This window comes from Hypanus sabinus, chromosome 7, assembly GCF_030144855.1.
Source record: "Hypanus sabinus isolate sHypSab1 chromosome 7, sHypSab1.hap1, whole genome shotgun sequence".
In the NCBI taxonomy this organism is placed as follows: domain Eukaryota; kingdom Metazoa; phylum Chordata; class Chondrichthyes; order Myliobatiformes; family Dasyatidae; genus Hypanus; species Hypanus sabinus.
In genome coordinates this window covers 92,891,138-92,918,982 of record NC_082712.1, presented here as the reverse complement: position 1 = coordinate 92,918,982, position 27,845 = coordinate 92,891,138, and the positions used below count along the sequence as shown (strand labels likewise).

The 27,845-nt window shown below is 45.4% G+C and overlaps 1 protein-coding gene across 10 annotated transcripts in view; it reads left to right on the top strand.

Moving 5' to 3' along the window:
• The window catches only part of taf6 (TAF6 RNA polymerase II, TATA box binding protein (TBP)-associated factor), a 73,039-nt gene that overhangs the window by 39,559 nt on the left and 5,635 nt on the right, over window positions 1-27,845 (top strand). For 3 of the 10 annotated variants that reach the window (XM_059975202.1, XM_059975201.1, XM_059975203.1), the window contains exon 17: window positions 9,246-9,501. In XM_059975202.1, the coding sequence (XP_059831185.1) occupies window positions 9,246-9,450 (205 nt within the window). In that variant the 3' untranslated portion in view covers window positions 9,451-9,501. Of the gene's footprint in view, window positions 1-9,245; window positions 9,502-13,131; window positions 13,365-13,521; window positions 13,759-17,440; window positions 17,466-26,483; window positions 26,650-27,845 lie in introns of those variants that run through there. The other 7 variants (XM_059975206.1, XM_059975205.1, XM_059975204.1 and 4 more) reach the window with 7 other exon arrangements.

Here is a 27,845-nt window from a genome sequence, read left to right as displayed (position 1 = left end):
GAAAGTGCCCATGGTTACCCTTGTTGTTTGAAGGAAGTGGGAGGACCCAAAGGAGAGATTATTAAGAACGAGGACAAGTTCCACTAGTCGGAGGAGGTGGTGGAGGGGAACTGGTTGGGTCTGGTGTCCAGTAAGAAAAGGAGAGCTTTGAGCCCTTCCTGGTGGGGGATGGAGGTGTATAGGGACTGGACATCCATAGTAAAGAATGAGATGATGTGGGCCAGGGAACTTGAAATCCTTGAAAAGATGAAGTAAATCTCTGAATTACTACCTGAGCCGCGTGCAACTTGGCATAAGGTCAAGAAGAATAGAGAGTTAAATGTTGGCTGAAGGATTGGTGTGGGAGAAGTGGGCTTGAATTCAAGGGAAAGTGGCACCAGTATTGGGGAAGGAGGGAGCTGTATCAATGGGATGGGCTCCACGTGAACCATGATGGGACCTGGATCCTAGTGAATTGCATGACTAGGGGGTTGGGTTCAGAAGATTGGAGAAATATGGATAAAGTAAAAAGAAAAGTGTGGATAAAGATAAAGAAAAAATGAAAGATAAAAAAGAGAAAAGTAATAGGTGAAAAAATAATCAAGCACAAAAGAGAAAAAGATTACAAAGTTTTAAAAGCACAATGAGTGTGAGGGAACTTTATTTTAATGCCCGAGGTATTTGAAACAAGGTCAGTGAACCTGTGGCATAAAGCAGTACAAGGGAGTATAACTTAGTGACCATTACAGAGATGTGGTTGCAGGGTGGAGAGGATTGGGAATTAAATACCCAAGGATATCAGGTTATATGGAAGGATAGCAGATTGTTGAATCCATCTGGGTCGAGATTAGGAATAGTAAAGGGAAAAGTGGGAGTTGTCTATCGGCCACCGAATAATAACATTACGGTTGCACAGACAATAAACAGAAATATCCAAGGTATGTAAGAATGGAACAGCAGTTATCGTGGGGGTCTAACTTGCACATAGATCGGGTGAATCAAGTTGGTCGAGGCAGTCTTGAGGAGGACTTCAGGTGATAGCTTTCTTAAACAGCAGGCTACTGAACCTACAAGGGAATGCAATATCTTAGATCTGGTCCTGTGTAATGAGGCAGGTAAAATTAGTGACTGATCTTGTAGTGAGGGATCCTCTTGGAAAGAGTGATACTTGGAAAGTATGATTGAGTTTCTCGTACAAATGGAAGGTGCAATAGTTCGATCTAAAACCTGTGTATTATGCCTAAACAATGGAGACTACAATGGAATGAGAGAGAATTTGGCTAGTGTAGACTGGTTATATGGTGGGACAGTTCAGGAACAGTGGAAGACTTTCAAAGAGATTATTCACGGTGCTCAACAAAAGTATATTCCAGTTAAAAGCAAGGACAGCAAGGGTGGGGAGAGCCAGACTTGGGTAACAAAGGAACTGAAAGAAGGCATCAAACTAAGAGATCGTGTATACAAAATCACTAAGAGTAGTGGGAAACTGGAAGATTGTAAAAACTTTAAAAAGCAACAAAGAACCACTAAATGAGCAATAAAGAAAGGGAAGATAGATTATGAAAATAAACTAGCTGAAAATATAAAAATAAACTAAGTTTTTATAGTTATATAAAGCAGAAGTGAACATAGGTCCCTTAGAAGACGAGAAGAGGAAATTGATATTGGGTAATGTGGAAGTGACAGGCTTTGAATGACTATTTTGTGTCAGTCTTCATGGTGGAGGACACATCTAACGTGCCAAAGAGAGATGTTATGGATGCGATGGGAGGTGAGGACCTCGATACAGTAGTTATCACTAAAGAGGTACTGTCGTGCAAACTTGTGGGTCTGAAGATCCCTTGGTCCTGATGAAGAAATGGCAGATGTTATAGTAGAGGCTTTGGTGATGATTTACCAAAATTCTCTCGACTCGGGACAGGTCCCGGCGTATAGGAAAACAGTGAGTGTAATGCCATTGTTCAAAAAAGGATATAGGCACGAGGCAGGTAACTATACGCCAGTTAGTTTAATATCTGTGGTTGGCAAAATGCTTGAAGATGTCATTAAAGAAGAAATAGTTAACTGAAAGGAATGGATCCATCAGGCAGATGCAGCATAGGTTCAGTAAATGCAGGTCCTGTTTGACAAACTTACTAGAGTTCTTTGAGGATACAGTGAGTGCAGCGGATAGAGGGGAACAGATGGATATTATTTACTTGGATTTCCAAAAGGTCTTTGATAAGGTGCCACATAGAAGACTTATCCATGAGATAAGGATGCATTGAGTTGGAAGTGATGTATTAGTATGAATAAAGGATTGAGTAACTAATAGAAAGCAGAGAGTTGGGACACATGGGTGTTACTCTGGTTGGCAATCAGTGGTGAGCAGTGTGCCACAGGGGTCGGTACTGGGCCTGCAACTGTTCTTGATATACACTAACGATCTGGAAGAGGGGACTGAGTGTAGTGTATCTAAGTTTGTTTATAACACCAAATTGAGTGGAAAAGCAAATTGTGCAGAAGATACAGAGAGTCTGCAGAGAGATATAGATAGGTTAAGAGAGTGGTCAGGGGTCTGGCAGATGGAGTACAATGTTGGTAAATGCGAGGTCATCCACTTTGGAAGGAAAAATGAAAGAGCAGATTATTATTTAAACAGTAAAAGATTGCAGCATGCTGCTGTGCAGAGGGACTTGGGAGTGCTTGTGCATGAATCACAAAAGGTTGGTTTGCAGATGCAGCAGGTTATCAAGAAGGCAAATGGGATGTTAGCCTTCATTGCTATTGGGATTGAATTTAAGAGCGGGGAGGTTATGCTGCAACTATACAGGGTACTGGAGAGCCTGCACCTGGAGTACTGCGTGCAGTTCTGGTCTCCTTATTTGAAGGAGGATATACTGGCTTTGGAGGCGGTGCAGAGGAAGTTCACCAGGTTGGTTCCAGAGATGAGGGAGTTAGACTGTGAGGACAGATTGAGTCGCCTGGGACTATACTCTCTGGAATTCAGAAGAATGAAAGGAGATCTTAAAGAAATATACAAAATTCTGAAAGGGATACAGTCTCTATCAGGTGAAGGCAGGAAAGTTGTTTCCACTGGTAGCTGAGACTAGAACTAAGGGACATAACCTCCAGGTTTGGTGGAGTAGATTTAGGACAAGGTTGGATATATTTTTGCATAGTAGGGGAATTAAAGGGAGAAGGGGGGGTAGGTGGAGATGAGTCCATGGCCAGATCAGCCATGATCTTATTGAATGACGGAGCAGGCTCAACGGACTGGATGGCCAACGCCTGCTCCAGTTTCTAATGGGCCAGCCTACCATGCTGGACATTGTCAAAAACCTTGGTAAAGTCCTTGTATATGTATGTATATCCTTCCTCAAGTGACATGACTATATCCCAACGCTTTTAGAACAAAAATAACCTTTGCCTTTATTTTATGATATTGGTAACACCCCCCCCCCCCCCCCCACACACACACACACACACTCTGTGCAGTACACCACCAGATGGTGTCAGCTGTAGAATTACAGTCTCCCCGCTCACCAATAGGTCTGACAGATGCCTGTGATCTCTTCCCCATCAGCGTTACAGCCGCTCACTGTAACCCGGCAATCCTGGAGCTGGGTGAAAGGCACTGGAGGAACTGGGCAGGTTGAGCAGCATCTGTGGAGGTGCAGAGGAGCTTCAGAAGGACGTTATGGGGACCGGAGAGCATGAGTTAGGAGGAGAGACTGGGTGTATGAGCACAGGAGACTGAGGGGATGACCTTATAAAATCTAGGGACATATAGCCCGATGGGAGTTTGGGGAGCTGGATTAAGCACAATAAGCAGCGATTCAAACAGAGAGAGGAGAAATGGGTTAAAAATTCTATATCTGAATGCACGGTGTCAGGAATAAGGCGGATGAGCTTGAAGCCCAGGTGCAAATGGGTAACTATGATGTTGTTGGGATAACGGAGACATGGCCGCAGGGAGATCAGACCTGGGAAATGAATGTACAAGGGTATACGTGCTATCGTAGGAACAGAAATGTGGGCAGAGGGGGTGGGGTGGCCCTGTTGGTGAGGAATGAGATTCAGTCCTTTGCAAGGGGGGACATAGGTTCAGGAGAAGTAGAGTCTGTGTGGATAGAAATGAGGAACAGTAAGGGCAAAAGGACCCAAATGGGTGTTGTCTACAGGCCACCAAACAGTAGCATGGATATTGGGTGCAAGTTGAATAGGGAGTTAACATTGGCATGTGGCAAAGGTAATGTCACAGTAGTTATGGGGGATTTCAACATGCAGGTGAACCGGGAGAATCAGGTTGGTGCTGGACCACAGGATAGAGAGTTTGTAGAGTGCCTACGGGATGCATTCTTGGAACAGCTTGTACGAGAGCCGACCAGGGACAAGACTATTCTGGATATAGTGTTATGTAATGAACAGGATTTGATAAGCGATCTCGCAGTAAAGGAGCCATTAGGAGGTAGTGATCACAATATAAGCTTTTATCTGCAATTTGAGAAGGATAAGGGCAGCTCGGAGGTGGCAGTGTTGCAGTTGAACAGGGGAAACTATGGAGCCATGAGGGAGGAGCTGACCAAAGTTGACTGGACGGATAGCCTAGCAGAAAAGACAGTGGAACAGCAATGGCAGGTATTCTTGGGAATAATACACAAGGTGCAAAATCAGTTCATCCCCCAGAGAAGGAAGGATTCAAAGGGGGGAAAGGGGCCTCAGTGGTTGACAAAGGAAGTCAGAGACTGCATAGCATTTAAAAAAAAGGAAATAATGCAGAGCTAAGGTGAGGGGAAGGACAGATGATTGGGAAGTTTTTAAGAATCAACAGAACTTAACTAAAAAGACAATACGGGGAGAAAAAATGAAGTACGAATGCAAGCTAGCCAGGAATATAAAGGAGGATAGCAAAAGCTTTTTTTAGGGATGTGAAGAGAAAGAAGATAGTTAAGAACAATGTTGGGCCCTTGAAGAATGAATTGGGTGAAATTGTTACGGGAAACAGAGAAATGGCAGAAGAATTTAATGAGTACTTTAGATCTGTTTTCACTAAGGAAGACACAAGCAATCTCCCAGATGTATGGATGGGCCAAGGACATAGGGTAACAGAGGAAATGAAACAGATTGACATTCGGAAGGAAACGGTGATGAGAAGACTGATGGGACTGAAGGCTGACAAATCCCCAGGTCCAGTTGGTCTGCACCCTAGGGTACTAAAAGAGGTGGCCCTGGAAATTGCGGATGCATTGGTAATCATTTCCCAATGTTCCTTAGATTCAGGATCAGTTCCTGAGGATTGGAGAATGGCTAATGTTATCCCACTTTTTAAGAAAGGAGGGAGGGAGAAAACAGAGAACTATCCACCTGTCAGCCTGACATCGGTGGTGGGAAAGATTCTAGAGTCCATTATTAAGGATGAAATAGTGGCATATCTAGATAGCAGTGATAGGATTGGGCCGAGCCAGCATGGATTTACCAAGGGTAAATCATGCTTGACTAATCTGTTGGAGTTTTTCGAGGGTGTAACCAGGAAGTTAGACGGGGGAGATCCAGTGGATGTTGTGTACCTCGATTTTCTGAAGGCATTTGATAAGGTCCCACATAGAAGATTGGTGGGTAAAATCAAAGCTCAGGGCATCGGGGGGAAGGCATCGACATGGATAGAAAACTGGTTGGCAGATAGAAAGCAAAGGGTAGCGGTGAATGGGTGTTTCTCGGAATGGCAGGTGGTGACTAGTGGGGTGCCATAGGACTCAGTATTGGGACCACAGCTGTTTACCATTTACGTTAACGATTTGGATGAAGGCATTGAGAATAACATCAGCAAGTTTGCTGATGATACTAAGCTGGGTGGCAGTGTGACATGTGATGAGGATGTTAGGAGAATTCAGGGTGACTTGGATAGGCTGGGTGAGTGGGCAGATACTTGGCAGATGGCGTTTAATGTGAATAAGTGTGAGGTTATCCACTTTGGGAGTAAGAACAGGAAGGCAGATTATTATTTGAACGGTGTAGAGTTAGGTAATGGAGAAATACAAAGAGATCTAGGAGTCCTTGTTCATCAGTCACTGAAGGTGAATGAGCAAGTGCAGCAGGCAGTGAAGAAGGCTAATGGAATGTTGGCCTTTATTACAAAGGGAATTGAGTACAAGAGCAAGGAAATTCTCTTGCATTTGTACAGAGTCCTGGTGAGACCACACCTGGAGTATTGTGTACAGTTTTGGTCTCCAGGGTTAAGGAAGGACATCCTGGCTGTAGAGGAAGTGCAGCGTAGATTCACGAGGTTAATTCCTGGGATGTCTGGACTGTCTTACGCAGAGAGGTTAGAGAGACTGGGCTTGTACATGTTGGAATTAAGGAGATTGAGAGGGGATCTGATTGAAACATATAAGATTATTAAGGGATTGGACAAGATAGAGGCAGGAAATATGTTCCAGATGCTGGGAGAGTCCAGTACCAGAGGGCATGGTTTAAGAATAAGGGGTTGGTCATTTAGGACAGAGTTAAGGAAAAACTTCTTCTCCCAGAGTTGTGGGTGTTTGGAATGCACTGCCTCGGAAGGTAGTGGAGGCCAATTCTCTGGCTGCTTTCAAGAAGGAGCTAGATAGGTATCTTATGGATAGGGGAATCAAGGGATATGGGGATAAGGCAGGAACCGGGTATTGATAGTAGTTGATCAGCCATGATCTCAAAATGGCGGTGAAGGCTCAAAGGGCCGAATGGTCTACTTCTGCACCTATTGTCTATTGTCTTAGAAAATCATGAGAAAAGTGGAGGGTACACCTGCCTAATGAAGGGTCTCTGCCCAAAACATCGAATGTCTGTTCCCCACCATAGATGCTGTCTGACCTGCTGAGCTCCTCCGGCATTTTGTGGGTGTTGATTTGAAAAGAATTTCAGTCAAAATGTGGCCATGTTACGCAACGTCCTTGCCATGCTACATTACCAGCTGCCTGCTGAACAATTCAACTCCTCCTACTCAATATAGAACCCAGTTACAATGCTGATTCCTAACTTCTCTGAGTTCTTGTGGAGCAATGGGCATTAACCAGCAGGATTTGATCCGGGGCAAATCACCTCAAGGGATTTGGGGGCAAACACTTTCAATGGCAGCTTCACAGGAAAGCAAAAGAGCCGGAGGAGGAGGCCTCTTGGCCCCTCAAGCCTGCCCCACCACTCCTCAGCTGATGTACACTGGTTCTGACTTCCGTATAAGATCCCGAAACCCTGAATTCCTCGATCTCTCGGCTATTTATTTGTCTCCACCCTGAGATATCTCTGGAACAGTGTCACTAGCACTAGACCCTACATTGGCCATTTGAAACTAAGGTGCATAGAAATTTCTTCTCTATGGGGGTGAAAGATTGAGAGTCTCCCAGTCAAAGTTCAAAGTTACATGTATTATTAAAGTATACAACTTTGAGACTCTCCTCCTTGCAAGCAACCACGAAACAAAGAAACCCAATCAAACCCATTAAAAAAAAACACACCCAGAGTGCAGAGAGAGAAAAAGGAGAAAAAATAACAAATTGTAACAATAACAATGAACAAACAGTGTTCAGGACTGAAGTTCACGTGGCCAGGCATCACTGCAGCTGATCCAGAAGTCCACTAGTTGCAGGTCACAGCCTCAGTCCAACACAGAGACCATAAAACATAGGAGCAGAATTAGGCCATTCAGCCCATCGAGTCTGCTCCGCCATTCCATCATGGCTCAACCACATACAACTGCCTTGTCACATACCCTTTGATGCCCCGACTGATCAGGAAACAGAAATTAACAGCATATTACAGGCCCTTGTTGTACCGACCATATAACCAGGTAAAATCAAAAACAATGAGGAAAATAATCTGAGAATTGCAATAGTTAAATGCTTCTTTCCAAAAACTAAACAGCCACCTCCTAGATTCTGGGACAATAACACCAAATATATTAAACTCAAAAGGGAAAAATACCGGATTGCAGGAAGTTCCACTAAACAGACTGAAAATGTCTTGGCAATATTTTAAAATCATTTCCAGCAGATAACTATCATTAGCACATAAAGTGGCAAGATCAATGTAACATGAAAGCAAAAGGGTTTCTTAATATCTTAAAATCACCATACAACAAATATTAGGTAAGACACACTTTTCCCAGTATTCTTTGACCATACAGTGACAATTCATGTGGAAAATTATTTCAGAGGAGAATGAGTTCACTTGGTGCATGAGAACATAATTCAGACTACACTAGCTACCTAACTAACCAATTATCTACAATGTCAAAAACCTTTTGTTTCAGACTGTTACCTCCCCTAACTCAGGAAGCCCATTTGCAGGTCTTTGCTCTACTCCAGTTAACCATCAGCTGCAATGGCCTGAAACGATCAACATCTGCCTTAAATGTACTACTCTCTGGCTAAAGAAGCTCTTCCTCCTGTTCTAAGAGGCTGCCCCTGAACTTTGAGGCTGTGCCCTCTAGTTCTGCATACCCCCACCAATCCTCTCCACATCCACCCTATCTTGTCCTTTCAACATTCAGTAGTTTCAATGAGATTCCCCCTCATTGGTCTAAGTTTCTGTGAGTACAGGCCCAAAGCTGCCAAATGCCCCTCATATGTTAACCTTTTCATTCCCGGAATTATCCTCGTGAACCTCCTCTGGACTCTCTCCAACGACAACACGTCATTTCTGAGATATGGGGCCTAAAACGGTTGACAATACTCCAAGTGCAGCCTGACTAACGTCTTATAAAAGCTCAGCATTATCTCCTTGTTTTTATATTCTATTCCCCTTGAAATAAATGCCAACATTGCATTTGCCTTCTTTACCACAGACTCAACCTGTAAATTAACCTTCTGGGAGTCTTGCACGAGGACTCCTTAGTCCATCTGCACTTCTGATGTTTGAACCTCTTCCTCATTTAGTTAATAGTCCGCATTATTGTTCCTTTTACCAAAATACATTGTCATACATTTCCCAATTCTGGAGTCCATCTGCCACTTTTTTGCCCATTCTTCCAATTTGTCTAAGTCCTGCTGCAATCACATTGCTTCCTCAGCACTACCCACTCCTCCACCTATTTTTGTATCATCTGCAGACTTTGCCACAAAGCCGGCAATTTCATGTTCTAAATCACTGACAAGCAATGTGAGAAGTAGCAGTCCCAATACTGACCCTGAGGAACACCACTAGTCTCCGGCAGCCCCCTGTGTTCCCACTCGCCGCCTCCTGCCTGTCAGCCCTTCCTCTATCCATGCCAGTATCTCTCCTGTATCACCGTAGGATTTTTTCTTATTAAGCAGCCTCAAGGCCCGAGCAAACCCCGCCACAAAGACAGGCATCACTGCAGCCGATCCTGAAATCCACAGGTTGCGGGCCACGTCCTCAGTCCAGCGCAGAGACGAGCAAACTCCGCAGAGCAGCGAGCCAAGGTGGATCGTCCCTCACCTCCAACCCTGGCACCCTGACCATTTTAATCCGACCCGGTGCTCATTCACCCCCTGAGGGAAGAGACCAAATGACCGATATTGGGTCTGGTCGCACTGACCCGGAGGCTCTGCGGAAGTAAAGAATGAAGCATAAGACTTGGTTGTTATGGCTGTTTATTAGACGCTACAAGGGCGAAGAATGACTAGAGAAAGATAAGGAACAAAGCAGTTGTCATCTCATAGATAACAAAAAGGAGATTAAAGATGAGCTTTGTTTGTCACTTATCTTGAAACATGCAGTAAAATGCAGTTTGTGTCCATGACAAATACACTTCGAGGACTGTGCTTAGGGCAGCCCACAAGTCTCTCCACATTTCCAGCACCAATGTAACATGGCCACTCACTAGCCCTAGATGTACGTCTTTAGAATGTGGGAGGAAACCCACACAGTCACGGAGAAGGTAGAGACTCCGATAGACTGTGACAGCCACTGAACCGCAATGGGTGATCGCTGGCACTGTGAAGTGTTGCACTGACCGCTAGGTTACTGAGCTGCCGTGAATATGAGCAGTCTCATACTCCGACTGCAGAGACAGATAAACACATTCCAGTGATAAAGGGTGATCTATAGATTCAGTGGCAGACTGCAGAGAAAAAACGCAGGATCAGGTTCACTATTATTACTGAACAGTTACACATGTACAGCTGATGATATAAAATCCATCTACCAAAAGCAGAGCTTCCTGCTGGCCAAACATTTCAAATCGATTCCCGTTCCTGTTCTGATGTGTCGGTCCATGGCCTCCTCTTTTGCCAGGATGGAATATTCCTTATATTCCATCTAGGTAACCTCCAACCTGATGGTATGAATATTGATTTCTCCTTCCAGTAAACCACCCCCTCCCCTCTTTTTATTCCCCACTCTGGTCCCCTAACTCTATCACCTCCTCCTGGGTCCCCTCCTGCTTACCTTTCTCCTATTGTCCACTCTCCTCTCCTACCAGATTCTTTCCTGTCCAGCCCTTTACCTTTCCCACCCTCCTGGCTTCACCATTAACCTTCCAGCTCTCCTCCTTCCCGTCCTCCCTAAATTTTTATTTTGGCATCTTCCCCCTTTACCCGTCCCGAAGAAGGGTCTTGGACTCAAACATTGACTTTTTGTTCATTTCCATGGCCACTGCCTGACCTGCTGAGCTCCTCCAGCATTTTGTGTGTGTTGCTTGGAGTTCCAGCATCTGCAGATTTTCTCTTGTTCGTGATTTGGAATCTATAGGCCGTTAGTCTGAACTCAGTGGTTGGAAAGTCGATTGTTAAGGATGAGGTCTCAGGCTACTTGGAGGCATGTGATAAAATAGGCCGTAGTCAGCATAGTTTCTTCAAGGGAAAATATTACCTGATAAACCTGTTGAAATTCTTTGAAGAAATAACAAGCAGGATAGACAGGAGAATCAGTGGATGTTGTGTACTTGGATTTTCAGAAGGCCTCTGACAAGGTGCCACACATGAGGCTGCTTAACAAGCTATGGTATTACAGGAAAGATTCTAGCATGGATTAAGCAGTGGCTGATTGGCAGGAGGCAGAGTGGGAATAAAGGGAGCCTTTTCTGGTTGGCTGCTGGTAACTAGTGGTGTTCCACAGGGGTCTGTGTTGGGACTGATTCTTTTTACATTTTATGTCAATGATTTAGATGATGGAATTGATGGGTTTGTCGCAAAGTTTGTGGATGATATGAAGGTAGGTGGAGGGCAGGTAGTTTTGTCGAAGTAAAGAGACTACAGAAGGCCTTGGACAGATTGGGAGAATGGGCTAAGAAGTGGCAGATGGAATACAGTGTCAGGAAGTGTACGGCCATGCAGTTTGGTAGAAGAAACGAAAGGGTTGACTATTTTCTAGATGGAGAAAGATTCACAAAACTGAGGTGCAAAGGGACTTGGGCCCTTGTACAGGATTCCCAAACGGTTAATTTGTAGGTTGTATCTGTGGAGAGGAAGGCAAATGCAATGTTAGCATTCATTTCAAGAGGACTAGGATATAAAAGCAAGGATGTAATGTTGAGACTTTATAAAGCACTGGTGAGGCCTCACTTGGAGTAATGTGAGGAGGTTCATGTGAAGGATTCTGAGAAGGAAGAGTTTTCATCTGAGGAGTGTTTGATGGCTCTGGGCCTGTACTCACTGGGATTTAGAAGAACGAGTGATCTTATTGAAACCTATCAAATGTTGAAAAGGTTTGATGCGTGAATGTGGAGAGGACGTTTTCTGTAGTGGGGGAGTTTTAGGATCAGAGGGCATATCTCAGAATAGACGGACACCCATTTAGGATGGAAATGAGGAGGAATTTCTTTAGTCAGAGAATGGATGATAGATTCTTCGTTAGTCAGGGCATGAAGGGAAATGGGGAAAAGGCAGGAGACTGGGGCTGAGAGGAAAATTGGATCAGCCATGATGAAATGGTGGAGTAGACTCGATGGGCCAAATGGCTTAATTTTGCTTCTCTATCTTATGGTCTTATAATCCAGCACCAATAGTACATCTGGTATCAATATCCCCATGGTTGAGACACTCCCACTGGTGAAAATATATCAACATCAGAAACACAAAAGATTCTGCAGATGCTGGAAATCTAAAGCAACAGACACAAAATGCTGGAGGAACTCAGAAGGTCAGGCAGTGTCTAAGGAAATTATTAAACAGTAGACATTTTTGGCCAAGACCCTTCTTCAGGACTGGTAAGAAAGGGGGAGGATGCCAGAATGAAAAGGTGGTGGGAGGGAAGGAGGATAGCTGAAAGTTGATAGGTGAAGCTGGGAGGGTAGGAAAGGTCAAGGGCTGGAGAGGAAGGAATCTGATAGAAGAGGAGAGTGGACCACAGGAGAAAGGGAAGTGGGAGGGGACCCAGGGGAAGTGAGAAGGGGTAAGAGGCCAGATAGGGAATTGATATTTCCCTTTGAACTGGTTTGATGAGTTGTCCGTGTGCAGGAATTAGTAAACAGATAAGTGATCAGAGTATCCAAGGTGGAGATAAAGAGAACCCTTGCATGCATCAGGGACTCTACCCTATTGGGCTTCCTTGGGATCATCTATGATGGATTAAGGCCACCCCTCATTCTTCTAAACTCTCAAGGAGTACAAACCCAACCTGTCCAGCTTAATGGTCAAACCTTCTGATCCCAGGAGTAATCCTGGTGCACCTCAGTTACTCTGCTGCCTTCAATTTCAGACTGAACACCGTACATCTCAGCGAGATGATGGAGCTGTGAAACTGCAGATCTCGTAAACACATCCACATCTCATTGCTGATATGAAAATGAAAAAGCACTCAATGCCAGGAGTATGAGCAATGGGTTAAGCTGCAGTCAGTCATAGCCACTTAGTGGCCAATTTATTGGGTACAGGAGATCTCAGCCCCAGAAGTCGACCTTTTATTCATTTCCATGAATGTTGCCTGGCCTGCTGAGTCCCTCCAAGCATTTTGTGTGTGTTGCTTTGGATTTCCAAATCCACAGACTTCCTCGTGTTTATGATTATATAAAAAACTTAAGTCAGTATAGTGGTGATTATATTAAAAAATACACTGGACAATACAGATTTTGCTTCCTGAATACTTACTGATTTTGGACTACTGACCATGAGATTTCCCTACCATGCACCATTTTTTTGAAATTGTCTGTATTTGTTATTTCAATTCATAATTCAAGTCAGAATAGCTGATGCCAAGATTAAGGAAGGCATTTTTGTTGGTCCACAAATCAAACAGGTCATCAATTTGAAGAACTTCCAGTGGGACCGGAGAAAATCGCATGGAAAGCATTCAAGGATATTGTTGAAAATTTTCTTGGCAACTACAGAGCACCAAACTATGTACAGATGGTTGACAACATTCTTCAAGCATAGAAAACTATGAAACATAACATGTCACTAAATAGCAAACACGAGGAAATCTGCAGATGCTGGAAATTCAAACAACACACACAAAATGCCGGTGGAGCACAGCAGGCCAGGCATCTATAGGGAGAAGCACTGTCAACGTTTCGGGCCGAGACCCTTCGTCCTGACTTCTCCCTAGTGCTTCTCCCTATAGATGCTGCCTGGCCTGCTGTGTTCCACCAGCATTTTGTGTGTGATGTCACTAAATATTCATTTTCAGTATTCCCATTTAGACTTCTTCCCTGCAAATCTTGGCGATGTCAGTAACGAGCATGGTGAAGGCTTTCTCCAGGACATTGCGGTCATGGAGAAATGGTATCAGGACAACTAGAATCCATCAATGTCGGCTGATTATTGTTGGACTCTTAAGTGAGAAGCCTCGGACACCGAGTACAAATGAAAATCATTGACAAAGCATCTTTATCTTAGTTGAACTATTGCAAAGTGCTAGCATCATTATGCAATTAAACACATTATATTCAATAAAGGTTAATTTCCTGTTTCTCCAAATTCCTATGTGATACAAGTAGTCTGAAATTATATTTGTGTTCGGTTTCAAGCAGTGTATCATAATCACAGAAGACTTCTGAAGAAGCAATACCTTTGAAAAAAACTTTGTTGTCCAGTGATATTAGTAAGCATCCACATAATGATATATAAAAAGATAAGGTACAGGAGGTACCTGATAAAGAGGCCATTGAGTGTATGTTCATTCAGTTAAGAAACTTAATCATTTAGAACAGGATGCAGTTGGTATAAGAGTCACTCAGGTCCTTCAACCGGCACATGCTGACCCAAAATGTCCACCTAAGCTAGCCCCATTTGTCCATACTCCAAACCCATATACCTGTCTGAATACCTTTTAAATATAATTGATGTACCCACCTCAATCACTTCCTCTGGCAGCTCACTCCATATACTCACCACCCTCGGGGTGTAAAGACTGCTCCTCAGTTCCCTTTTTAAATCACTCCCCTTTTCATCCTAAACTGTGCCCTCTCATCCTTGATTCAAAGTTCAAAGTGCATTTATTATCAACGTATCTACACAATCTAGAGATTCATCTCCTTACAGGCAGCCACAAAACATAGAACCCCTTAGAAAGAAGAAAGCCATCAAACACAGAGAGAGAAAAAACGAATCACGTAAGCAATAAAAGTAAGCAAATAGCATTCAGAGCCGAAGTTTTTTGAAAGACACACAAATATTCCCCAACCCATATGTGATTCCCACTATCTATGCCCTCAATGGTTTTATACTCCTCAATAAAAATCATCCTGCAGTCTCTCTACTCCAACAAATAAAATTCCCAGTTGCTCAATCTCTCTCTATCTCAGTTCCTCCAGGTTGAAGTCCAACTGATTTGGGCAACTTTCGTCCTGGGACTTCCCAGAGCAGTCCACGTTTCCAGGGCTTTCCCGACCTGCTGGCATGTTACTCAAGAATCAGCAGCTCCTGGGTGTTGTTACAGCGTTATGAACTCTGGTATGCCCCGAATGCCCATTGTTAGTGCATTGGGTAAGGAATCAAATCAATCCCCTGCCATTCTGTCCCAGTGTTAGTTCCATCAACATCTACTGGAGGCATTGCCTCAAGAATCTATCATCAAGGGGGCTGGGGTCCCCACCTTCCCTGACATGCCCTCTTCTTGGGGCTGCCATCGGGCAGGAGTTACAAAAGCCTGAAGTCCCACATGACAAGATTCAGGAAGCGCTCCTTCCCTTCAACCATTGGGACCTTAAACCTGCCTGTGCAACCCCCTAACCCTGCCTCAGCAATGGAAAAGTTACAAAGAAAGAGAGAAGAAAATTATTCATTTGTTGCATGCACATCAAAACATACAGTGAAGTGTGTCATGTGTCTTTGACCTACACAGACCGGACGTACTGGGGCAGCCTGCAAGTGTCCCCAGGGTTTGGTTTCAACATAGCATGGTCATACTTCAGAAACCCTAACCTACACACGTGGCAGGACACCAGAATATCATTATTAAGTGTGGTGTCGTATGAAGTGGTCAATTACAAGACCGTGACTATTCTTGGCAAATCATGACCCCAGCCATTATCAATACTCATCCGAGATTGTCTGCCTGCTGTCAGTGGTCACATAACCAGGACTTGTGATCTGCACCGGCTGCTCGTACGATCATCCACCACCTGCTCCCATGGCTTCATGTGACCCTGATCCGGGGGAAGTGGGGGGGAGTTAAGCAGGCTACACCTTGCCCAAGGGTGACCAGCAGACTAGCAGAGGGAAAGAGCGCCTTACACCCCATTTGGTAGAGATGTATCTCCACCCCATCACCCTAGGAAGTAGGAACATGAGTAGACCCCAAACCTGCTCCACCATGACCTTCAATCTTCCCAAAGTATATCTGCTTTCATCTCCGTGATCTTGTCTCCATAGCCTTCTGGGGTAGAGAATTACAGAGATTCACCAGCCCCTGAGAAAATTATGTTCCGGTGCTCTAGTTCCCTCCCATATCCAAGTGAGGGGCATATTCAGTGGTCAGCCATTTTAATTCTACTTCCTGTTCCCATTCCCATGGCCTCCTCCTCTGCCACAATGAGGCCACCCTCAGGTTGAAGCAACAACATCTCATATTCCATCTCGGTCCATCAGGACATAAGAAATAGGAGCAGGAGTCGGCCATCTGGCCCATCGAGCCTACTCCACCATTCAGTAAGATCATGACCAATCTGGCCATTGACACATCTCCATCTGTCTGCCTTTTACCCATAACCATTAATTCCCCTACTATGCAAACATCTATTCACCCTTGTCTTAAATACATTTACTGAGGTGGCCTCCACTGCTTCATCAGACAGAGAATTCCACAGATCCACCACTCTCTGGGAAAAGCAGTTCCTCCTCATCCCCATCCTAAATCTACTCACTGAATCTTGAGGTTATGTCCTCTAGTTCTAGTCTCACCTACCAGTGGAAACAACTTTGCTGCCTCTATCTTATCTAACCCTTTCATAATTTTATATGTTTCTGTAAGATCTTCTCTCACTCTTCTGAATTCCAGTGAGTACAGTCCCAGGTGACTCAATCTCCTCACCGTCTAACCCCCTCATCTCTGGAATCAACCTGGTAAACCTCCTCTGCATCTCCTCCAAAACCAGTATATCCTTCCTCAAGTAAGGAGACCAGAAATGCACGCAGTACTCCAGGTGCAGCCTCACCAGTACCCTGTTTAGTTGTAACATAACCTCCCTGCTCTTAAATTCAATCCCAATAGCAATGAAGGCCAACATCCCATTTGCCTTCTTGATAGCCTGCTGCACCTGCAAACCAACCTTTTGTGATTCATGCACAAGCACTCCCAAGTCCCTCAGCATGCTGCAATCTTTTGCCATTTAAATAATAATCTGCACTTTCATTTTTCCTTCCAAAGTGGATGACCTCGCATTTACCAACATTGTACTCCATCTGCCAGACCCTTGCCCAGTCACTTAACCTATCCATATCTCTTTGCAGACTCTCCATATCTTCTGCACAATTTGCTTTTCCACTCAATTTAGTATCATCAGCAAACTTAGATACACTACACACAGTCCCCTCTTCCAGATCGTTAGTGTATATCAAGAACAGTTGCAGGCCCAGTACCGACCCCTGTGGCACACTGCTCACCACTGATTGCCAACCAGAGTAACACCCATGTGTCCCAAATCTCTGTTTTCTATTAGTTAACCAATCCCTTATCCATGCTAATACATCACCCCCAATTCTATACATTCTTATCTTATGTAAAAGGCTTTTATGCGGCACCTTATAGAATGCCTTCTGGAAATCCAAGTAAATAATGTCCATTTGTTATATCCACTGCGTTCGTTATATCTTCCAAGAACTCCAGTAAGTTTGTCAAACAGGTCCTGCCTTTGCTGAATCAATGCTGCGTCTGCCTGATGGGTCCATTTCTTTCCAGATGCCTTGCTATTTCTTCTTTAATAATAGCTCAAGCATTTTCCCAACTAAAAATGTTAAACTAACTGGCCTATAGTCACCTGCCTTTTGCCTACATCCTTTTTTGAACAGTGGTGTGACAGTCACCATCTTTCAATCTATCCAGAGTCCAGAGAATTTTGGTAAATTATCACCAAAGCCTCTACTATAACTTCTGCCATTTCTTTCAGTACCCTGTGATGCATTCCATCAGGACCAGGGGATTTATCTATCTTCAGGCCCACAGATTTGATCAGCACTACCTCTTCAGTGATAGCTATTGTTGTAACGTTCTCCTTCGCGTGTAACTGATAACGTCGTATTCAACGTCGAGATAAACCACAGTCAATGAGAACCAGATCGCAGTAAGATTAACCATTTACTGTTCACTCTTCACATTAACATATGGTGAAAACTGTTGATAAAACAATACAAGATTGATACCGTATTTGTTCCTTCCTTAATATCACATTTCAATTGTAAATACTTGTAAAGGTGACTATAACTACATTACACTAAGGTGCAGTATACAGGGAGAGTTTACCTGCTCCATTGACTACTTTAAATACACTTCCATGCAAACTATCCGCAACTCTTTAACTAACGAAAGCATAAACATTATCGACCGTCGTTACTTCTAACAGGATCGGCATTAACATCTTAGTTCAATATATCGATTATCTATTAAGTTACAGCGTTGCTCTCACTGTGATTTCTAATGCTTGCAAAACAACTTCTGTTCAGGTGTGCCTCGTGGTGAGCCCCCACCCTCGCGCTAATTTCAAACCGGTACTTTCCCACAAGACGCGGCGAAACCGGATGTGACATCATCGCATGCCGATATATTTTACATGCAATGAATATACTTTAAACACTTCTAATTCTAACTAGAAAATACTATTGAATGAATTACTAAGCAAAAATATTATAAACTAAATAACTGTCGTAAAGACAGCACACTCCCCGCTTGACCTTCGTAAGGTCACAATGAGCAGAGTACAAAACTTAGTCTCTTAATCAGTCATTGGGTAGAAGTAGAATAACTTCTGTAATTGGCCTTTGGTAAATTTTCACATCGCCTTGGTCGGTAGTCTTCAATTTGATCTTCCTGACATGTCCATCCTCGCTAGGGAATGTAGCAGTGATTCTGGCCATTGGCCAGCTGTTGCGGGTGATCTGCTTGTCCCTGAGCAGGACTAAGTCTCCAACTTGAAGATTCCTGCGGGGTTCTGTCCACTTTCGTCTCTGTTGCAACGAGGGTAGATATTCCTGTCTCCAGCGGGACCAGAACTGATTTGCCAGAGCCTGGACTTGTCTCCATTGCTTTGTGTACAAATCCTTGTCTGAGAAGTCTCCTGGTGGAGGAGGTGCTCCTGCCTTCTGTGTAAGGAGCATTGATGGCGAAAGGATGAAGGGATTTTCTGGGTCAGAGGACACAGGCAGGAGTGGTCATGAGTTCATAATGGCTGTGACCTCTGCCATTAGGGTGCACAGTACCTCGTGGGTCAATCAGGTGCGTTGCTGCAGAAACATTGAATCCAGAATTCTTCTGGCGATCCCAATCATCCGCTCCCATGCGCCTCCCATGTGGGAGGCGTGTGGTGTGTTGAATTCCCAGTTGCATTCCTGTTGACTGAGGTACCTTTGCACTGCTCTGTCCATCCCCAGCTCCTTTGATGCTCCTACAAAGTTCGTTCCGCAATCAGATCTTAACTGTTTTGCAGGGCCTATTATCGCAAAGAACCGCCTGAGAGCGTTGATGCAGCTGGATGTATCCAAAGATTCGATGACCTCAATGTGTACCGCTCTTGAACTCATGCAGCTAAACATGATAGCCCACCGCTTGCTCTCTGCTTGTCCTCCTCTGGTGCGTCTCGTAGTGATAGACCAGGGGCCGAATACGTCGAGCCCCACATTTGTAAAGGGAGGGCAGGCTTCAAGGCGCTCAGGTGGGAGGTCCGCCATGCGTTGAACTTCTAATCTGCCTCGTAGTTTCCTGCAGGTTACACATTTATGAAGTACCGAATTGATCAGTGTTTTACCTCCCAAGATCCACAGTCCCGCTGCTCTTATTGCTCCTTCGGTAAGGTGACGGCCCTGGTGCTTTACCTGTTCATGATAATGGCGGGCGAGCAGTAAGGATACATGGCTGCCTTTGGGCAGGAGTACTGGACTCTTTTCTGCGGCCGGAAGCTGGCAGTGTATTAACCGGCCTCCAATGCAGATGATATTGTTCTTCAGGATCGGGCTGAACTTCCTCAAAGGGCTGTCCTTTGGTATTGGTTTGTTGACTTGGAGAGCTGAAAACTCTCTTGCGAAAGCCGCTCTTTGCGTTGCTTTGAAGATGACGTCCTTTGCCTGGGCTAATTCGTCCGCGGTGCAAGGCAAAGTACATTTGTGCCATCCCCTACATTTACTGTTTCGGGATGAATGTTTGTGTGATCTGGCCATATGAATGAGGAACGCAAGTCCTCTCACTAAAGAATTCAAAGTGGAGAACCGCCGAAAGCGTTCGTTGGTACGTATCGATTCTGCGAGGTTGGTGGCTCCTGTTTGTATTTGCGGCCGAATTTCCGAGTCTCTCTCGGGTTCGATCAGTTCAAATATCTCGTTCATTTGAGTCCTTTCCGATGGTGGCTGATGCAGAAAGGGGGGTCCGGTAAGCCAGGTTGTCTGAGCCAGACGGGATGCAGGTAAGGATCTTGATGCATGGTCTGCAGGGTTATCCTCGGTACGTACATAATGCCATTGTTCGGGTTTAGATGACAGGCGGATGTGTTGAACTCTATTATGAATGTACACGTAGAAGCGTTTTGATTCGTTGTAAATATAACCAAGCACGACTTTACTGTCCGTGTAGAACTTGATATCGTCGAACTCTAGGTCCAGCTCGTCCTGGATAAGGTCTGCCATTTCCACGGCCAGGACGGCTGCGCACAGTTCAAGCCTTGGAATCGTCGGCTCCGACGGAGGAGTGAGCTTCGCCTTACCAGTTACAAATCCCACTTCGACTTGGCCGTCCTTTCCGACCACTTTCAAGTCAGCCACAGCGCCGATGGCCTTGGTGGACGCATCCAAAAAAACACACAATTCTGTGAGCGCTGCCTCAGTGGGTGAGGTCACAGTGTACCTGCGTTGGATATGAAGCTGTTTTAAATCCGAGAGTGAATCTCTCCAAGCCTCCCACTTGCTTCGCTTGTCTTCAGGCAGAGGAGTATCCCAGTCAGAGGACTCAGACGTAAGTTCTCTGAGAAGCGCTCTTCCTTGAATCGTAACTGGTGCCAGTAGACCCAAAGGATCGAAAACACTGTTGACAGTGGAGAGGACTCCACGGCGGGTAAATGGTTTGATCACGGTCAGCACAGAGAATGTGAACGAGTCGGTCGTTATCTCCCAGAGGAGACCCAAGCTCCTTTGTGTAGGTATGGTTTCTCCATCTAAATCTAGGTCTTTGATTGCTGGAGCACAGTCATCGTGTGGAAAGGCCTCCATTACTGCCTGACGGTTTGATGCAAACTTATGCAAGCGGAGGTTTGACTCCGCGAGAGAGGCTTGTGTACGTCGGAGCAGATCGATTGCTTCATCTTCTGTCCGTAGTGATATCAAACCATCGTCGACGTAGAAGTGCCTTTCTACAAACTTAACGGTGTCATCACCGTGCTCCTGTGCACCCTCTCTGATGGCTCTTCGCAGCCCATAGATGGCCACGGCAGGTGACGGACTATTGCCGAAAACGTGGACTTTCATCCGGTACTCGATAACTTCTTTGTTGATGTCGTTGTCCTTATACCATAAGAAACGGAGGAAATCACGATAGTTCTCCTGTACTAAGAAGCAATGGAACATCTGCTGGATGTCCGCTAAGATTGTGACCTTCTCCTTCCGGAAGCGCAGCAGGACCCCGAGTAGGGTATTGTTAAGGTCGGGGCCTGAGAGAAGCGCGTCATTTAGGGAGACGCCGGAACACTGGGCACTGGAGTCGAAGACCACCCTGATCTGATTGGGTTTTTGTGGGTGGTAAACTCCAAATGTTGGGAGGTACCAGCATTCCCCGCCTTCCGGCAGTGGTGGTGCTACTTCGGCATGTCCGTTAGCGAAGATCTTTCCCATAAATGCTATATATTGCTGTTGCATCCCGGGTTTCCGGTTCAGGGTTTTTTGTAAGGACGTGAACCGCTTGACCGCTTGCTCTCTGTTATTTGGCAACCGCTGGCGTGGTTCTCTGAAGGGTAGTGGGGCGACCCAATTATTTGCTTCATCCCTGAAGACTTTGGTGTCCATCATTTTTAAGAAGAAGACGTCTTGAGCTGATGGAGCAAGTTTATTGTCATACTTCGTTTGAGCGAAGACTGACTGGCCCAGCGACTCGTCGCTTGCCTCGCGCTTGTTAACGCCTTGTTGTGCTTCCTTGATATACATGGAACTTGTGCAGGGTTGAAAAATCGAATGGCGGCCACTCTCTAGCACATTGGTCTTGAGTGTGTCGACCATCGGTTTGTGTACGTCACCGAGACACACCTCTCCTATCACCACCCAGCCCAGATCCAGACGTTGTGCGAAGGGGGCGTCGAGTGGTCCATTGACCTGCTGCCTAACCTTGTGTACCTGGATAACATCTCTTCCTAATAGCAGGAGTATTTCCGCTTTCGGATCCAGTTCTGGGATGTGTTTGGCGATGTGGTGGAGATGCGGCTGGTGTAGCACCGCACTTGGTATCGGGATCTCAGTGCGGTTATTCATGATTTCATTGCACTCCAAGAGCGGAGGGAGACAGATGACGACTTTACCATCCAGGGACTCGATCTGGATGCCTTCTGCCTTCCTTCCTTGGGTTTCCATGTTGCCTGAGCAAGTTTTGAGGTAGTATGGGAACTGCTCACTCTCAATGTTGAACAATTTAAAGAACTCTGGACTGACTAGTGAGCGATTGCTCTGATCGTCCAGAATCACATGGGCTTTGATGGCCTTGTCTTTGGCTCCTTTAGGGTACACCTTAGTGAGGCAGATCTTGGAACAAGAACGGCTTGACTGAGCTTGACCGCAAACTTCTGTACAGTTCATGCTGACAACTGTTGACCTAGAGTGAGCCTCTCCCTCCCCGCCGTCCTGTTGTGGGGGTGAGGGAGTGCTGTCGGTTTGCGGTGACAGGCCGGGATGCATGGCCCCGACGTGATCTGGGCTATCACATTCCGGACACTTCACGGCGATCGTACACTCTCTGGCGAGGTGAGAGGTTGAGGAACAGCATCTAAAACATATTCTTTTCTCCTTGAGAAGAGCCGTCCTCTCTTCAAGGGGTTTTTCCCTAAACATTCTGCATCCTTTGAGGGGGTGAGGTTTGTTATGCAATGGACAATACTTGCTAGGGTCGTTGCTAGTTGTAAGGGCTTCGGTCTTGAGCACTGAGACGGGTTTATCAATGTTGAAAACATTCGAAGAGGATCTACTTGGCTTGGTGTAAATCGTACTGGTTCTTGGACCCGCGAGGCTAGGGTCGTTTCGCTTCTTCGCCTCCCTGCACACAAACCTAGCGAGCAGCTCAAAGGGAAGTGGTTGATCATCGTGCTCTTCCTTGTAATCTAAAGCAACGGACAGCCACCTGTCCTGCAGCCCAAAGGGAAGTTTGTCCACGACTTGTCTAATCCCGAATGGAGTATCTAGGTATACTAGACCAGCTGAGTAGCCATCTTCTTTGGTGCCTTGGATCTCCATGAGTAAATCTCCGAATTCTCTTAACTTAATGTGATCTTTGGCTGACACCTTAGGAAAGTTTTCCAGACGTCGATATAGCGCCGCTTCAATAGCTTCGGGGGACCCATAGTCCTCCCGAATTCTCCCCCACGCTTTGCTTAAGGCTAGTTCGGGTTTGTTGATGTACACTGAACGTATGCGTCTCACCTGGTCGCGTGATTCTTTCCCCAGCCATTTCGCCATAAGGTCCAACCTTTGAGTTGCACTGAGCTGGACTCCGTCGATCGCGTTGGTGAATGTGGAGTACCATGCACGGTAATTTTCAGGTTTATCGTCAAACTGGTACAGTCCCGAAGTGACGAGATCCCGTCGTGCTAAATACTGCAACGTGGGATCGGCTGTAAGCGGCATGCGGGCTGGAGAAGTACGTTGGCGCCTATATGACTGAGAGCGCACGTTTCTCATGGAATTTGCCATCCTGGATTCGACCTCCGCTTCTCTTCGCATCAAACTTTGTAAGTTTGGTGTCAAGAAGTATCGGTTGTCAGCTCTTTCATTCTTGACTTCATCACGGAGTCGCGAGGGTAAATTTTCTTCCTCGTATGGATGTGATGCAATCGTGACTCTCTGAGGTTCCTCGTAGCTGGGGAAGTTATCGAATACGTATGGAGAGGGGAGACGAGCCTGCCTGTCTATTTGATATTGTACATAGTCGCTTGTGCGTTCCAGTCTGGTCCTTTCTAAAGTAGATCTTACTTCGGTCAGATCACGCGACCCTTCAGGTTCTTCTATGTACTCTGCTTCCGCCATGGCAGCTTCTTCTTCTCTTTCTAGCTGCAGCACTTGCAACTCTGTCGATACTTTTGCCATTTCCAACTGGGTTTCGGCTTCTCGGGTGGCCCATTCCTTCTGGGTTTCGGCTTCTCTGGCGGCCTCTTCTCTTTGTCTGGCGGCTCTTTCGGCTTCTCTGGCGGCCTCTTCTCTTTGTCTGGCGGCCCTTTCGGCTTCTCTGGCGGCCTCTTCTCTTTGTCTGGTGGCCCTTTCGGCTTCTCTGGCGGCCTCTTCTCTTTGTCTGGCGGCCCTTTCGGCTTCTCTGGCAGCCTTTTCTTTCTGGATTTCGGCTTCTCTGGTGGCCTGTTTCATTTTCAAAACTGCTTCTTGTCTGGCGTAACGCAGTCGCACCTTGGCAGCTTCTGCCTTGGCTCTTGCCTGGGTGGACTTACTTGATGTCGCTCTACTGCCCTTGTCGCTGGGCGCCATCGACTTGATCCCGGATCGAGCTGACATTGCAGCACTTGGAACACCTGATAACGCCTGGGTGGGCTTACTTGATGTCGGTTTACCGCCCTTGTCGCTGGGCGGCGTCGACTTGATGCTGGATCGAGCTGACATTGCAGCACTTGAAACACCTGATAATGCCGCTTTTTCACTGTAACGTTCTCCTTCGCGTGTAACTGATAACGTCGAGATAAACCACAGTCAATGAGAACCAGATTGCAGTAAGATTAACCATTTACTGTTCACTCTTCACATTAACATATGGTGAAAACTGTTGATAAAACAATACAAGATTGATACAGTATTTGTTCCTTCCTTAATATCACATTTCAATTGTAAATACTTGTAAAGGTGACTAAGGTGCAGTATACAGGCAGAGTTTACCTGCTCCATTGACTACTTTAAATACACTTCCATGCAAACTATCCGCGACTCTTTAACTAACGAAAGCATAAACATTATCGACCGTCGTTACTTCTAACAGGATCGGCATTAACATCTTAGTTCAATATATCGATTATCTATTAACTTACAGCGTTGCTCTCACTGTGATTTCTCATGCCTGCAAAACAACTTCTGCTCAGGTCTGCCTCGTGGTGAGCCCCCACCCTCGCGTTAATCTCAAACCGGTACTTTCCCACAAGACGCGGCGAAACCGGATGTGACGTCATCGCATGCCGATATATTTTACATGCAATGAATATACTTTAAACACTTCTAATTCTAACTAGAAAATACTATCGAATGAATTACTAAGCAAAAATATTATAAACTAAATAACTGTCGTAAAGACAGCACAATTGTATTGAGGTCCTCACGGCCCATGGCATCCATAACCTCTCTCTTTGGTACGTTAGATGTGTGAAAACTGACACAAAATATTCGTTCATAGCCTCAGCCATTTCCTCATTACCCAATATCAATTTCCTCTTCTTGTCCTTCAAAGGACATTCAATTTAACCACCCTGTTCCACTTTATATAATTATAAAAACTTTTACTATCTATTTCAAGACAAATCAAGTCTAGTCACTCTTATTGACATTTTGACCATAACTGCTGGCACAGTACACAGTAAAAATGAGACAACGTTTTTCAGGACCATGGTGCTACATGAAACAATACAAAAGCTACACAGAACTACATAAAAAACAACACAGAAAAAACTGCACTAGACTACAGACCTACCCAGAACTGAATAAAGTGTAAAAACAGTGCAGTCATTACAGTAAATAATAAACAAGACAATAGGCACAGTAGAGGGCAGTGAGTTGGTGTCAGTCCAGGCTCTGGGTATTGAGGAGTCTGATAGCTTGGGGGAAGAAACTGTTACATAGTCTGGTCGTGAGATCCCAAATGCTTCGGTGCCTTTTCCCAGATGGCAGGAGGGAGAAGAGTTTGTGTGAGGGGTGCGTGGGGTCCTTCATAATGCTGTTTGCTTTGCGGAGGGAGCGTGTGGTGTAAATATCTGTAATGGCGGGAAGAGAGACCCCGATGATCTTCTCAGCTGATCTCACTATCCGCTGCAGGGTCTTGCAATCCAAGATGATGCAATTTCCAAATCAGGCAGTGGTGCAGCTGCTCAGGATGCTCTCAATACAACCCCTGTAGAATGTGATGAGGGTTGGGGGGTGGGAGATGGACTTTCCTCAGCCTTCGCAGAAAGTAGAGACGCTGTTGGGCTTTCTTTGCTACAGAGCTGGTGTTGAGGGACCAGGTGAGATTCTCCACCAGGTGAACACCAAGAAATTTGGTGCTCTTAACGATTTCTACTGAGGAGCCGTCGATGTTCAGCAGGGAGTGGTCGCTCCGTGCCCTCCTGAAGTCAACAACCATCTCTTTTGTTTTGTTCGCATTAAGAGACAGGTTGTTGGCTCTGCACCAGTCCGTTAGCCACTGCACCTCCTCTCTGTAAGCTGACTCGTCGTTCTTGCTGATGAGACCCACCACGGTTGTGTCATTGGCGAACTTGATGATGTGGTTCGAGCTGTGTGTTGCAGCACAGTCATGGGTCAGCAGAGTGAACAGCAGTGGACTGAGCACGCAACCCTGGGGGGCCCTGTGCTCAGTGTGATGGTGTTGGAGATGCTGCTCCCGATCCGGACTGACTGAGGTCTCCCAGTCAGGAAGTCTAGGATCCAGTTGCAGAGGGAGGTGTTCAGGCCCAATAGGCTCAGCTTTCCAATCAGGTGCTGAGGAACGATTGTGTTGAATGCTGAACTGAAGTCTATGAACAGCATTTGAACGTACGTGTCTTTTTTTTCCAGGTGTGTGAGGGCCAGGTGGAAGGTGGTGGCGATGGCGTTGTCTGTTGAGCAGTTGGGACGGTACGTGAACTGCAGGGGGTCCAGTGAGGGGGACAGCAGGGTCTTTATGTGCCTCATGACGAGCCTCTCACATGATGATGGATGTGAGTAGTCATTGAGTCATTTATATTTTGTGCTAGTTTATTTTTATAATTTAGCTTCCCTTTCTTTATTGCTCACCATGGTTCTTTGTTGCTTTTTAAAATTTCCCCTGTCTTCCAGTTTCCTTCTACTCTTGGTGACTTTGTACACATAACTTTTAGTTTGATGTCTTTCAGTTCCTTAGTTACCCAAGTCTGGCTCTCCCCACCCTTGCTGTCCTTGCTTTTAACTGGAATATACTTCTGTTGAGCACCGTGAATAATCTCTTTGAAAGTCTTCCACTGTCCCTCAACATTCGCACCATATAACCAGTCTACACTAGCCAAATCCTCCCTCATCCCATTGTAGTCTCCATTGTTTAGGCATAATACACTGGTTTTAGATCGAACTATCGCACCCTCCATTTGTATGAGAAACTCAATCATACTGTGATCACTCTTTCCAAGAGGATCCCTGACTACAAGATCAGTCACTAATTTTACCTGCCTCATTGCACAGGACCAGATCTAAGATAATGCATTCCCTTGAGGGTTCAGTAACCTGCTGTTCAAGAAAGCCATCACAGATGCGTTCTATGAAGTCCTCCTCAAGACTGCCTCGACCAACTTGATTCACCCAATCTATGTGCGTTAGTCCCCCATGATAATTGCTGTTCCATCCTTACAAGCCTCAGATATTTCTGTTTATTGTCTGTGCAACTGTAATGTTATTATTTGGTGGCCGATAGACAACTCCCACCAGTAATTTTCTCTCTTTACTATTCCTAATCTCTATCCAGATGGATTCAACATTCTGCTCCTTAGATCTTATATCATCTCTCACTGTCGCCCTGACCTTATCTTTAATTAAGAATGTTACCCCCCACCCCCCTTACCTTCCTGCCTATCCTTCTGTATTACCTGAAATCCTTGGGTATTTCATTCCCAATCCTCTCCACCCTGCAACCATGTTTCTGTTATGGCCACTAAATCAATCCCCTTTGTACCGGTTTGTGCCATTTCACTGACCTGAATCTGTTAGAAGAGTACAGTGGACTATAGGAGAAAGGAAAGAGGAGGGGATGAGTAATTTAGTAAAAGATGTTTCTCCCCTCTCTCTTTCTCTTTTTCAATTCCCTATTCTGGCTCTTCTCTTACCGTTTCCCTGCCCATCACTTCCTGCCGGTTCATCCCGGTGTTTGCTGTGTTGAACTTCATCATCTGTGGGATTGAGTTCAAGAGC